Below are 13,797 nucleotides of genomic sequence, written 5' to 3'. Positions count from 1 at the left end.
GACGCGTTGACTAATGACTCGAGAACCAAGCTTTGCTGAGGAGTGGTTCGAGATGTTGGGCAGCAGTCAGAGGTCACAGATGCAGCAAACGCTCACCACGCGTTCTCATTGATCAATGTTTTGCCCTCCCACTTCAAACAAAAGCCTTAGCATGACCTCTTGCATCTTATCGCGCCGGACGTCGTTTGAATCAGAGTCTAAGAACATGGCTCATGCGATCAGGGATTTGAAATGATCTGTCGCTTCGCAGAATTGCTGCATTAACACCTCGAGGTACATCAGCTTTCTTGATAATTTTCGAACATCACATACTTTCCGCCCCTCTGGGTTTCATCAGCAATGGCGTTCGAAGATGAGGACCAGGTCGATTGGAGCGACGGCACTCTTGACCCGCCTTCTCCCAAGTCCCTTGACGCTGCTCCAGATTCCACTCATCATAACCTTGTCGCGAAGCAAGATGACAACGACAACGGATCTCCGACATACGGAGCGATGGAGCAGTTTTTCATACCGTGTGGACTACCTCTGACGCCAGGTATGTATGTTTACTCCTACGATGGAACTTCTGCTAATAGCAAGTAGCTCTGATTAACCACGACCACGTACAGTCCACTGGCTCGCGTGCTCAGCGCGCCCGTATCGGTGTTCATCTCAATCGTCGAGAGCCATCGAAAGAAGACTACGCCAATTTTGCCCTCTACCAAGCCAACCAGAAAGCATATGAAGCGGCCTTCGTCAAGAACTTCCTGGCCCACGCTCTGCACCCGGACAAGATCAAAGAGTGCTTCAAAGCTCTGGACTTTGAAGAGGAGGTTGAGAGTTACATGGCACTAGTTGCAGCTAACGTGAACTACATCACCAACAAGATGATCTGGAATGCTCACCATCGTGCCGTCAACCTACTTGTGAATGACGGAAAAGAAGGTGCGCCTTTTCTCGACATGAACACCTTTGATAAGAGTGTTTTCGCCTATTTCGGTCCTAGAAGCACATTGCCGGCGGCCAGCAAGATGAATGAATCGTGGCACCGTGCTGATGCGCAGCCTGCAATGGTCTGGTTCACCCCAAAGGAGTACCCTATAAGTCATCACAATTCCCCCTTCGAGGACATTGACGATGTGGCTCATACGTTGTTGCTGAACGAAAGTTCTGGCAACTCTTTGCCCACTGGCCGCGCCACAAGACTACCGACCACAAAGAAGCGCAGAAGTCAACGCATGTCTGGGGCAGCGATTCGAGATGAGCAACGCGTATCGTCTCGCGGCAACTGGCTGTCGAGTTTTCCCGAGTTAGGCGTAGATGACGAGCGTCACAGCCTTTTGCCAATTACCTCGACTGACCAGAACATCGGCAACGAGGTGGAGCTGACTGAGTTTGCCAACAACGAGCCTCAGATCATATCAGATTTGCGAGATCTACGTCAAAGCGACACAACTCAAGCATCGCGATCCAGTCCAGGTCCCACCCCAGATGACACTGTCCTGATTGACGAGATTACGCGTCTCGAGGAGCTAGCCAACCTGTATGGGAACGACGCCCTCAACAGTGATCGTATCATTTCTTTCCAGGAGCCCGGAAGAGTCGATCAACCTGAGGAGGTACCTTCATGGTTGACGCAGCTCATCTACGACCACAAGCGTCGGGTGATTGAGAAGTGGGGGCTTCCACAGCAGAGCCTTCGAGGTGCGCTTCCAGGTATCAGGCAGATCGTTGCCGCCGCCATCGCGCAAGGTTACCGTCCTGTTGCAGACGATATCGACGAGAGGATCGAAGCCATTGAAGCTCGAGAGCAGCAGCAGCTCTCTTTCCTTCCTCAACCGCAAGGACAATCTGTGTCGGCTTCGAGTGCACCGTCTCCATCAAATTCCACAAACACATCGATTCGAAAGGGAAAGCGCAAGTCAGTGGAAGAGACTAGCAAGAGGAAGCAGATCGTGCAGCCGTCGAAGAAGAAACGCAAAATCGGGACGCAAGTCGTCCCTCCAGAGGAAGCTGCCGTTCAACCCCGCCCAAGGAATATTGTTGACCGTTCGCTTCTACAGCCTCACCCGAGCGGGTCAACGACACTTGAAGCTCATCAGCAGTTCCCCCCAAATGCGTACTTTGAACCCAAAGTCGACGACGAGAAACCAGTATGGCGCTGCGGCATCAAACATGCCATGGGTTACTACTACAATGCCGGAGATCGCAAGAACTGCGCAGGCTGCTTCACTTCCATCAGCGAGAACCCCAAGCTCCAGATGATGGATTTCTATCTGCCATCCCGCACACACATGTTCCAGCCGGCGCCGGGACAGCTCTGGAAACCAAGCAAGCTTCTAGGCAAAGCCCGGCGCTCAACCCACCTGTCTCACAACAGCATCGCAAAGGAAGCCTACTGGGCAGCCATAAGTGCCGGTTCTGACGAAGCCGGTGCTCGCCAGATAGGTGTACACGCCGTAGAACAACACCTGCGACCCAAACCCCGCAAGGAGCCCACGCCCGAGCCCAGCCCAGAGCCAGAACCCGATCTCGGGCCCCATCCCAGCGGCTCCGCAACCATGGAGCACGGCCAGGACCTCCCAGCATGCGCGTACTTCACCAAGCGCCACCGCCACGAAGAACGCGCCTGGCGCTGCGACGTCAACCACGCACTGGGCCGGTACTACCTCGCAGGCGACAAGCGGTCCTGCCCCGGCTGCGGGTCGAACAAAGCCGGCGCAGGTCGACATGTCGAGATGGACTTCTACATGCCTGTTGGCGTTGTTATACGCCAGGAAGCTCCGGGCTTGTCGAACTGGAAGCCGCGCAAGCCGTATAAGTTGACTAAGAGCAAGGCGAGGGAGAGGGAGAAGGCGACTGCTCCTTCGCATAATCAGATCTGCTCGAAGAAGTACCTTGAGCTTGTGGGTGCGGGGATGCTGCATGATGAGGCGCTGGGTTGCGCGGTTAGGGATACAGATGCGTTTCTTGATGCGAAGCAGGAGGATGCGCAGAGGAAGTACGAGCATGAGCAGGAGCGAGAAGGCGAGAATATACGTGTCGTTGGGACGAGAGGGAGGAAAGATTCTGCTAACACTGCTGGTAACCAGATGGGTTGCGCGGGCAATAGTCGCTCGTCTCGAACTGGGCCTGTGGCACTCGTCCCTGAGAAATATCCCAATGAGACGACGGACGACGAAAAGGATGATGAAAAAGACGACGTGGAGGAGTATGGCCAGGGAGACGATGCAGAAGACGTACAGTCGGAAGCCGTCGACTCTTCTTCCGCTGAGGAATCGAGCTCTGGATCGGACAGCGAGTGATGTTCTGCGGGAGGTGTTGTAAAATGTGATTCCCTGGGTCATTAATATGTGAATGCTTTTACTTCTGCGGGAAAGGGTTGTTTGAGTACATGGCTGCATGATGAGCGGAATGTGTATTTTTGTATTCACATAGGTATAGTGTTTGTCACTTTCTGTTTCATATCTGTCTCTAGTCTGAAAAGAAATATGGTTGCCTGCATGTATTGTTTCTATTGCGCAGCGATCATACAATCAATGATCACTTGTTCAAGAAGACTACTGTAAAGCGAAGACACGGCTAGGATTGTTCTCCCGCACAGCACATGTTGCGTCACTCCATTCATTTATCTGAAAACATGCCAGTCAGGCCGAGGAAAGCGCGATATAGAAGCGAAGCGATGCTGATTTTCATGAGCCTCGAAACTAAGCGGGTATGATGCATGTTTCGAGATCAACGTCAAAACTCATACACTAACAAGCAAAACGTGAACCGACAGCTATCCATCATCACAACAATCCATCTACATTCTCCATCACTTCCTTCCCCATGATATACAAACTCCAAAACAGCCCCTCAAACAACCTCCACCCCCACTAAGCAGGCGTAAACCCAACCTTCGTCCCATTCCGCGACGAGCAAGTAAGCGTCAAGCTCTCCTCCCACGGCCCCGGGTCCCTACTCTCCATGACCTGAAACTCCTGCACTAGCCTCACCGTGACGTACCCCGCCTCGGTCAAAGCGTACTGCTGGCCAAGGCAGATGCGCGGCCCGCCGTTGAAGGGCAGATACTCCCAGCCGGGGCGCAGCGTTTCCCAGCGCTCGGGCTTGTACTCGTCTGCGTCGGGCCCGTAGAAGTCCTGGCGCCGGTGCATGACGTAGGGCGCGTAGCCGACGATCGTGCCTTTGGCGACGAAGAGCGGGGATTGGCCGTCTGCGCCGCCGCCGCGGGGGAGGACTGTGTCGACGATTGCTTGGCGGGAGTTTTGGGGGACGACGGGGGTTAGGCGGAGGGCTGGGGGTTGTTAGTATGTAAGTTGGAGGTAGGGTGGAAGGGGGGGTAATTACATTCGTTTATGCAGTACTTGAGGTACTTTAGGTTCTTCAGTTCCTCGTATGTGGGTGTGCGTCCATCCAGGGTAGCTACTTCCTCTCGCAGCTTGGCGTAGATGGCGGGGTTTTTGGCGAGCTCGAAGAACATGTTGCTAAGCAGACTGGCTGTGGTGTCGCGGCCTGCAAGCAGGATGTTGATGAGCTCGTCTCGGATCCTCTTCTTGTCTGTGGTTTGCTTGGCTAGCTCGTGGATGAAAATGTAGCGCTCTTCTTGTTGACTACCGGCTTGCTTCTCTTCGTCCATCTTCTTCCTGAACAACAATGCGTCGTCCACGAACCTGTCAATGTACGTGTGGCAGATGCGGATCGCCTCTTCACCCTCTGTGTTCTTGCGGAAGCGGTCCAAGAACCCGAGACGGGCACGAACCGTAGCGTCGTATTGTGCGAAGTTGAATGCATTGCCGAAGATTGCGTCTTCGTTGTTCGCATCGTCCTGACCGACCATGCGTAGCGAGTTTGTCGAGTGATTGAAAAGAAACTCGGTAGCGGTGTCAATCGTCAGGCGGAAAAAAAGCTCTTGCAGGTCGACAGTAGATCCATCTCTGGGAATATGCTTGAGCATGAGCTTGAAGTGGCACTCGAACGCCTCTAGATCGGCAACCTGCTCTCTGGCAAAATTGGGCCGGAGGAGATGCCGGCTGTTGGCCCATCGCTCACCATCCGCATTGAAGATGCCGTGACCCAATAGAGGCCCAAAGCTGGTTTGTCGATTCCCGAATCCGTAGTCTTTGAACTTGAGGCTCAGAAGTGTTTTGACGTTGAGCGGCTCACATGTTGCGATCACTAGAAATCGTATCAGCCTCGATAATTCGGTAATTCATGTAAGCGGACACCTACTAGGCATCAAGACCATTCTCGTATGAAATGTGTTTCCAAGTCTTGCAAAGCGCTTCTGGTTCTCTTTGAGCATCACATGATTCTTGTGGTTCTGTGCTTGAGTCTTGATGACATCGATGCCAAGAAATGGATCGCGGTTGAAAACATGAGGACATGGAAGGCAGCCGTTTTCCCTCTTGAAGCGTCGGCGTGCCAGGTAGAGCGTGACTCGTGAGTACAAAACGTATGAGAAGAAGGCGCCGACGACGGCAAAAAGAAGAGGTGATTGCGCCATGGTGTTGAAAAGTGAATGAAGCAAAAATGCTATGTTGGAAATGTGTTGTCGATTTTGTGACGTAGGTCGGTCCCGCTTGGATGGAGTTCTCTGTGGATAGCACACGAGTTGCCCGCAGCTGTGCCTTAATTACTTGTCGAAAAGGCGTACACCTCCTACTTATGTGTTTATAGACGCCTTTCACAAGCTGTGGGTTGATAAGGTGATACGGATGTTCTTTGCCCCGTCGGATAGACCTGAAGACCAACGGAAAGCCGATACACCCGGGACAGCTAGACACTTATATACCGATCCAATGTGGGTAGCGGAGCTACACAACAGACACAGGGTTCATCTCCGACCGGCCCAATATTGTGTCGACACTTCCAGTGTGAGGTTGCACTCATCCTCCCTGGAGCGTGCGAGCCGTAGCACGCGTGGATGTCGGCCACGCCGCCTAGGCGGCATCCGTGCTACCGAGGCTTACTATCAGCCGATCCGTTGGACATCTACTAAGCATTGCTGCGTGTGAGAGTAAGACGGAGGACATGTGTTCGAGCGGGTCGGCGTTAACGATATAAGAAACTGACATGCGATTGAAATGTTTGTGTGCAGTCGGGATCTTGCAGGGTGCGTGCGGTATCCACACGGATGCATGTAATCGCGTGTTGGGCAGAACATTGCGCCATCACCTTTTGGCTGACATGGGTGAAGAAAGACCTATTATTGATTTGGTAGGCCTTGGGAGAGACTTTTCTATCGGACTGTCCGGATTTCAAGGCCAAGCCAGATGACGCAAGCTTGGATTTTGACATACACTTTAAACAGCTTCATTCGTTGTTCTGAGATGACAGACCCGTGACCCCTGCTGTACACCTTCAACCAATCATCACTTGCATAAACGGTGTTGCAGAAGCCAATGTCACTAAGATTGATCAACACCTCGACTTTTCGCTATCTATTTTACACGGTTGACCGCCTTTTGCTCAGATACTCAAACGCCTACTGACAATCTTTCCACCTATACACATTATCGCTAGTCAAGCCAGATGAAAGCAGGACATGTTGATAGGATCAAGAACTGTAACGGAATTACCCGCGACTGAAGGATCTTCCAAGTGCATATCGCGTCCTCCGATACAAAGACATGGTTAGCTCGGCTCAGCTCGACATCCCCCTCAGCCTCAGCCTCCTGGTCCCCCAATATCTATGCTCGAACCCAAACCACCATCGAGATTTCGCAGCGTGTCATAGCCGGGTCTGAAATTTGTTATCATCAAATCTCCCCTAGTATGTCAAGCGCAAGATGTATCTCTAAGGCCCTTCTTCTGACATTGTATATAAGCTCTACTGTCAATTAGCCAGTTGATGCATATTGAAAATACATTGAACACGAAATGTTCAGTCAGGAATGACTGCTAGGTACCAGGCTGTGTCTAAGTTTCGATTCGATACGACAGGCAACGTACGTTTACGACAGCAATTGGAATGACATTTTATAGCTTCGTGCAATCTGCGAGTAAGTGGTAGGTAACCATTCCATCTCAACCCGTATTCAAAACCCACACTCACGACGGCGTCGCACCCGCAGGCAACCTGACCTTAAAGACCAAGACCTGCGAATCCAGATCATACCCCGAAGCGTCTTTGTACTGAAAAGCACCAAAATTGATATACCCTATCACTCATCGTTAGCCACTCACGCCTTCCTAACCAGACACCCTCGAAACAGAAGAAATAAAAAAACATACCATTCTGCGTGATAAAATCGTTATCCGAAAATGATAAGAGATAGTACTCGTCCCCCTCGATGGGCAACAAGGCAAAGCTCTCCCACTTCTCATTCAGCAGTGCCGCATCCTGCGCACCGCCGTTGTGCACCCCAAACCGGTTCAACTGCGCGTTGACGTTGTAGTCCAACCAAGGGCAGTACGTCGCAGGCACGATGCCAGAGTTCAGCACGCCCTTACGGCTCGCGATCTGTCCAGTAGCCGCATCCGCCGCGGCGCCCTTGACGTTCGTCGCCGCCGAGATGTCGATGATATCTGCGTTGCGGTACATCGACATGGACGAAGCGGCACCGTGTCCGGCATTCGAGTCGCGGGCTAGGACGAGGAACTGCGTGGGGGATATGTAGTGCATGTCGGACTGGCCAGCGACTTTTCCTGTCGAGAGGAGCGGGAGGGGGACGACGTATTCGGCTTCGTAGACGGGGGATGGGCCGTCGATGCGGTATTGCAGAAGGCGTGTGTAGCGGCGGGTTGAGGACTTGCTGCCGCCGTCTTGTATGGTGGCGCTCTGCAGCATCGTGTACAGGAAGGTGCCGTTAGGGCTGGCAGTTAGGGCTTCCAAGCCTTGGTTGTTGGCGCGGCCTGAGTCTGGATCTTCGGGCGAGATGGTGAGAGTCGGGTCGTAGATTGGCGGCGAGGCGGCGCTGAAGCTTTGTGTGTTGTTGCGCAAGGGGATGAGTGCTGGTGGAGTACGGATTGCTTGTAGCATCTGGCCTGTAGGTGAGAACTGGTAGATGTAGGGGGCGTACTCGTCGCTGATCCAGTATGTGCCTCCGGCGCCGAGCACGAGGCCTTCAGTGTCGAGGGCGATGCGTGAACCTCCTGTGCCATTCTGGCCGAAGCCGTTGCCAGTGTCTGGTGGAGTGTCAGCATCCTTTCGCTTTCTGAGGGAGATCGATGGCGTTTTACATGTAGCCAGAGGCAGACTCGGAAATCCTGGGTACGACACATTGCCCGTGGGATCAAGGCCTGTCAACGGCGTGCCGTCTGGACCCGTGAGGAGTAGCGTGTCCAGGTAGGTGAGTTTGAAGTTTGGCGCCGCTGGGTTTGCTACTGTCGCGTTGTCTACAATTGTGAAGTTGAAGCTGAACTTGTGGATCCTGCTCTGCGTGTTCTGTGTGCCCTGTGTGTTCCAACCACGGTCTGGAAGTCCGTATACGATGCCCTGGTATGCCTTTGTGCCGACCTTTTTCCAAGTCGTCTTGTCGACCGCGATGGCACTTCCAATTCCGCCAATCGTGTCACCGAACTTGTCACGTGCGTCGCTGGCCAACTTACCATAACCGGCGAGCTCTTCGTACATGTACGTCTGCCCATTGCAGGTCGTGACATTGACTGGCGTGGAAGCATTGCTTGCAACTGGGCTGGCGACGACTTGTCTGGATGGCAGAGCCAGGGCCAGGAAGTTGAGATATGCTATGAATAACATCGCGGAGGATCAGCCTTGGGAAATTCAGGCTGGTATGATCATCTTATATATAAATGTTTGAAAACGCCCTTATTCCCCAGCATTCCCAGGGCAGTATGCGTTTTCGTCATCTTACGAGCACACGTTGTCCTTTGTTTGGCTGTGAGGAAGCCGTGATAGGTAATGGGTCTCCGTTCCTGCATCACACCCTCAGACAAGCATCTGGTAGTACAGGAAGCGGCCCGCGCCCAGGACCGCGTTCTGAGAGGCCATCAGCCAAGCCTCGTGCAGATCCTATATATATGACTAATGTTGGACTGTAGGGGTGGTAGCACACGTTGTCCAGATGGTGGGTTGTGAGTCGTTGAGCGGAGTAGATGAGTGCGGAGTTGATGCCGGATCGTACCCATGTCTTGAGATGACGACATGCCGCGCAGCACTACACCGCGGAGGTTGTGTTCTCCTCTTTGCAACATTCGATATCTCTTGAACTGTCTAGATTGCGTGAGAAAAATTGCACGGATGTCAAGGTATCAATTGTTCCACAAAGCGAGCTGGTAGTGCAAGCCCGTTACTTCTACCGCCGAACAGAGTGAAATTTACCCCCTATATATGCCTTGCTGACTAGACTGAGGTGGTATATCCCAGGCTGCCATGTCGAGGATTTGACACACTCATGATTATATTGGAAGGCGCACACGAATTGCAATGATGTCTCAACTCACTCCGGAGGAAAGAGCAGAGGGTCGCTGTTAGAGATGGGGCACGAATTGGCATGACCATATCGCTCTTGCCAATTTATGGCTTCTCACCTCCAAACAGCGCCCTGGCCGGCAGAGGCTGGGAATATCTCACCTTAGATTCATTCCTACATCCTACTACTCTCCGAACTCACCTCAAGCACTATACCGTCAAGCCATCACTAACTATCTCTCTGCAACGGCAATTCCTAGCCGGGCGTCCCGTCACTTCTCTTTCCTACTTCCTCTCCCTCGTACACCGGACGGAACGCCCCTTGTGCTGGAGATGGATCCTATCTCTGGCTGTTTGACCGTCACATCCGTCTCCAGCTACACCATCACCAACAACCCCAGCGCAGACCCCCTTGACACCACGAGAGCAACGAGCAACAACCCATATTTCTCCGAGAAGGAGCTCGACAGCGATGTGAGCTCGAGCGAAGCATCGAGTCAAGACTCAACGCAACACCATCCCCTTTCAAAGAACGCCCAGCCGATGAAACGAACTATGAGCGACTTGACCGTGCAAGACCATGGGAAGAGGCAGGATTCTGCTGCAGACGAGGTACAGGCCGTGCTCCGTTTCGACGAGGGAACCAGTCTTCATGATGACCAGCCCACCACGTCTCAGTCTAGGTCTTCCCTGCGACCTTCCCGTCCAACACCCCATCGCTCGTCGAGTACCTCGCAGATCAGACTCCGCTCGCAGTACCACGACCCTGCTTCGCCGCCGGCAATCCTCCAGGAGCAGCTCATCACGCATACCAAACACGCAGCCAGACATGCCGTCCAGCCCACACGCTCTGGACAGATGCGAACAGTGAGCAAACGAGTGTGCTACACCAGTATACGCAGATCGGGGCCAGACGTCCAGTGGTATTCATCTACACACTCGAGCTCAGATGCAGACTTACCAGAAAGTCCCACGCAATCCAAGGAGCCCTACCCAAAGACAGCACCGCTCAAGACCTGTCTGAAGCACAAAGCGAAGAGCGCCACGACGAGCCCGCCAAGTGAGCCACGTGAAGATGCTGATACGTCGACGGGCCCTAGGATCCTGCGGCGCGTCAAGACTGTAGATTTTGAGGAGGCGACGAAGCCGTTACTCCTCCTATCCCCACTGCCGGCTACCGCAAAGAAAGCCACCGATGACAAGATGAAGCGCGATGTATCGAAGCGAACAGGCCGCGCCCGACCACGCTGTCCCAGCACGCCCAACACGAAGAAAAGCGCCCTGGCAGGCACGGCAGTCACGCGCGCAGATGTGCATGTGTACGTCCAGTCCAACCCCCCACGATCTCCCCTCCTACTAACACAGCTCCCCTAGAATCGCCACAGCATTCACCAGCGACCCAACCTCCACCTCAGCCCCCTCTCCAGCTACCGCAACCCCCACAAAGCAGATCATAGAATCGCAAACCACTTGCTACGAAATCCTCTGGGATGCCATCCCCCCCACACCAACCCGCCGACGGCGCACATCCTCCCTGCGATCGAGCGCCACGCGTGGCCTCGAGCGCGTCAATTCGAAGCTGGCGGATTGGTCGGGCACGCAGAACGCGCCGACGCTCGTCGTCTTCCCCGACGACGACGGGTACGCACTAACCGACGACGATGACGATGGCGAGGAGGAAGACGAGGATGGGCATGAGGAAGGGCATACACCCATCCTCGCCCCGCCAAACAGCCAGCATACCAGCGCCACGCCGTCCCGCCCACCATCCCGCGCTGCATCGCTGGATGGCCTTAGTCCCACGGCCGCAGGTCTGAACGGCACATCACCACTGCTCGCTCCCCATCCCGAGTCCGCACACGGGGGAGTAAGTCGAAAAAAGCCCCCCACTTCATCTCGCAAACTGTCGAACCTCGAAGACAGCGATGTGAAGTTCCGCGGCCATCGCGACTCGGTTACGATTGCGCATACGCGTCTGATTCGCGGTGGGGGCGTGGTGCCGGAATTGTTTGCGCGCGAGGAGAGTGTGGCGATGGGGAGGAGGCGGATGCATGCGCGGAATCGGGCAGCGGCGGGGGCGGGGGTGAGGGATTTGGGGGAGTGAGATCTGCTGTTGGGTGGAGGTGGGTTGGGTTGGATGGTGATGCCGTGATGGATGAATGAGTTGGTGTAGCAAGCATATCCTCCCTAGGATAGGAGCTCGATTTGTATACCTTATTACTCGTCAGTAGTTCAGAAGATCAGCGATCGCTTGGAAGTGAAATGTTGTCGGGATGGGACGGGATAGAACGGGACGGGACGGGATGTTATACGAATGTCCAACACACCCTGCTCAATCCTCTGCTCTGCTAGTATAGCACAGTTATACGTAGCGTGGCACAGTATGGTGAGACGAATCCAACTGAGATGAAAGAACCGAAACAGAGATGGAACGGAACGGAAAAGGACCTAAGAATAAGAATGAGATGAAGAAAATCGAAAAGAGAAACAAAGAAAAAAGACGTGTTCATACAAAGTCATCACCCCCACCCTTTCCCTTTCCCTACGCCTACCCATCCCCACCCAAACCAGAACCCCCAAACCCCCCAAGACAGAAAAACCCCCAAATGAAAAAAAAGCACCCCCATCACCGAAACCCCCTCTTCCTCCCCGCACCCATGCCCACATCCTCCCTCACACCAGGCACAGCCGGCGAACTCCTCGCATGTTCAATCAACATGGGCCTACGATCCGCATACGGCGTATGCAGCGCAGGGTTCTGAGTCTGAGTCTGCCAATGGGATTGGTTATCCACGTACGCGGTATCGGGGTACGGTGTGTCGGCGTAGCTGTTCGAGGGGACGCGGTGTGGTGTTTGCGGTGGGGGATGTTGATGTTGATGTTGTTGGGCGGCTTGGGCCTGTTGTTGTGCTTGTTGGGAGCGGACGATGCCAAAAGCCCAGTTGGAGAGGTTGAAGCCGCCGAAGATGATTATTGCTGTGAAGATCTGTTTTGGGGGGTTGGGGGTTAGTGTAGGCAAGAAGGGGAGGGGGGATAGTTGAAGCGAGACAACCATGAAAAGACACGCAAGAACGAAAAAGACAACAACATACCATACTCTTATAGCTAAACTCCTCCGTAAAGCTATTAAAAATCCTCGCAAACGTCCTCGCCGTCACACTCGCGCGCGCAATCTTCCTCGGATCGCGATCCATGCACGTCTGCCAGACGCCACAAACATTCTCCATATGCGGCACGCGCTCCTCCGGGCTGCAGCGATTTTGGTTATACTCTTTCGTGCAGAAGGCGATGTCGACCATGACTTGGGAGAGGTGCTTGGACGACTCGATGTCGACGTCTGTCATGACGCCGCTCCAGGCGCTGTAGATTAGGTAGATGAACAGGCAGCCGAGGAATGTGTTGACGGCGAGCTGCATGTAGAAGGATAGGACGGAGGGGAGGTGGGGGTGGGCTTCGATCCAGGAGAGGAAGCCGCCGACGCTCATGGCGAATGTTTGTTGGACTGTGGTGGGGTGTGTGGGCGCGGGGTTTGGGGTGGTGGGGGATTGGTGCTCGGCGTCGGAGTAGTCGCCCTCGTCGTCGTCGCGTATGAAGGCTTTCTTGCGCTCGCGGGACCGCCGCTTCGCGATGCGCGTCTCGGCCTTGGTGGAGTAGTATTTGCGCGGGTCGTCGCGGGGCGGGTCCTTGGACGGGCTGGGGCTGGGCATGAAGGCGCGTCTGAACCAGCTCTCGCGGCGCGCGCCCTTCTTGGGACTGCTGGCGTCGCCGTTCCCCAGCCGTCCCATGCTGCTGGCCAGCTGTGTGTCGGGCGTCGCCTGGTCGCTGTCCATGCCCGGCGTGTTGGGCGTCTCGCCGCCGGAGCTGAAGTCGACGTTGCTCGTGGGCGTGCGCGGCTCCCATGCGCTCTGTACGTGTGAGGGTATCGAGGGCAGCGGCTTGACGTTGCTCTGGTCGAAGAAGAAGGGGCGCGAGTCGGGGTCGCGCAGGTGCGGGCGGTTGGGCGTCGCGAAGGCGTTTCTGGACGGCGAGTCGAGGACCGAGTGCGGGCCTGGCTGGGGGGTTAACCGCTGCTGTGCATCGTCCTGACGCGAGGGCTCACGTTTCTTTGCTGCATGCGAGCCGCCTGTTGCGGTGATGAAGGGCGACTGCTGGTCGACGGGCCCGCGCTGGTTCGACCATTCAAAGTCCATGGGCGTCGTCGACTGCCGGTGACCCCGCGACATGGCTGCTGGCTTGCTGTGTTTCGAAAAAAAATTGGCAAGGGGGCGTGGAGGGGCGATGATGATGTTGTGCTGTGTGGGGTGCCTCGCCCGTCGCTATGTTTGCTGTCGACGTAAACAATTGCGGACTTTACGGCACTTCCGAACTGTGGCAGTTGCACCGCCTCAACAACCCACCTGAACTTGCACGCGACGATCCACTATATACACGTACACCCCAAA

General features: G+C 54.6%; 5 protein-coding genes across 5 annotated transcripts; 2 read left to right on the top strand and 3 right to left on the bottom strand.

Annotated features, from left to right (window-relative positions):
• Positions 1-339: 339 nt before the first annotated feature.
• Positions 340-3,284, top strand: P153DRAFT_282570 (uncharacterized protein; the record flags this gene model as incomplete). Its single annotated transcript, XM_033663212.1, has 2 exons — positions 340-535; positions 583-3,284. The coding sequence occupies 2 exons, from the start codon at positions 340-342 to the stop codon at positions 3,282-3,284; spliced, it is 2,898 nt and encodes a 965-aa protein (XP_033527933.1).
• Positions 3,285-3,650: 366 nt separating this feature from the next.
• P153DRAFT_363719 (cytochrome P450) lies at positions 3,651-4,888 on the bottom strand (the record flags this gene model as incomplete). The annotated part of the gene is made up of 2 exons (XM_033667430.1): positions 3,651-4,276; positions 4,330-4,888. Coding segments are annotated over 2 exons (978 nt in total), but the record flags the coding sequence as incomplete, so codon positions are not given.
• Positions 4,889-6,187: 1,299 nt separating this feature from the next.
• P153DRAFT_420391 (uncharacterized protein) lies at positions 6,188-8,688 on the bottom strand (the record flags this gene model as incomplete). Its single annotated transcript, XM_033672238.1, has 4 exons — positions 8,164-8,688; positions 7,216-8,109; positions 7,075-7,142; positions 6,188-6,220 (listed from the first exon to the last, which is right to left on the bottom strand). Exons 1-4 carry the CDS (start codon positions 8,681-8,683, stop codon positions 6,188-6,190), a joined length of 1,515 nt encoding a protein of 504 aa, XP_033527931.1. The 5' UTR covers positions 8,684-8,688.
• A 1,000-nt stretch (positions 8,689-9,688) lies between these two features.
• P153DRAFT_381974 (uncharacterized protein) lies at positions 9,689-11,459 on the top strand (the record flags this gene model as incomplete). Its single annotated transcript, XM_033670096.1, has 2 exons — positions 9,689-10,674; positions 10,730-11,459. 2 exons carry the CDS (start codon positions 9,689-9,691, stop codon positions 11,457-11,459), a joined length of 1,716 nt encoding a protein of 571 aa, XP_033527930.1.
• Positions 11,460-11,957: 498 nt separating this feature from the next.
• Positions 11,958-13,674, bottom strand: P153DRAFT_428493 (uncharacterized protein). Its single transcript, XM_033672719.1, has 3 exons — positions 13,455-13,674; positions 12,448-13,403; positions 11,958-12,341 (listed from the first exon to the last, which is right to left on the bottom strand). The coding sequence occupies exons 1-3, from the start codon at positions 13,576-13,578 to the stop codon at positions 11,982-11,984; spliced, it is 1,440 nt and encodes a 479-aa protein (XP_033527929.1). The 5' UTR covers positions 13,579-13,674; the 3' UTR covers positions 11,958-11,981.
• Between the last annotated feature and the right edge of the window lie 123 nt (positions 13,675-13,797).

The sequence above is a fragment of the Dothidotthia symphoricarpi genome (assembly GCF_010015815.1).
Source record: "Dothidotthia symphoricarpi CBS 119687 unplaced genomic scaffold P153scaffold_3, whole genome shotgun sequence".
NCBI lineage: Eukaryota > Fungi > Ascomycota > Dothideomycetes > Pleosporales > Dothidotthiaceae > Dothidotthia > Dothidotthia symphoricarpi.
The sequence above is the reverse complement of the archived record's forward strand: the minus strand, read 5'-3'. Positions and strand labels throughout refer to the sequence as shown.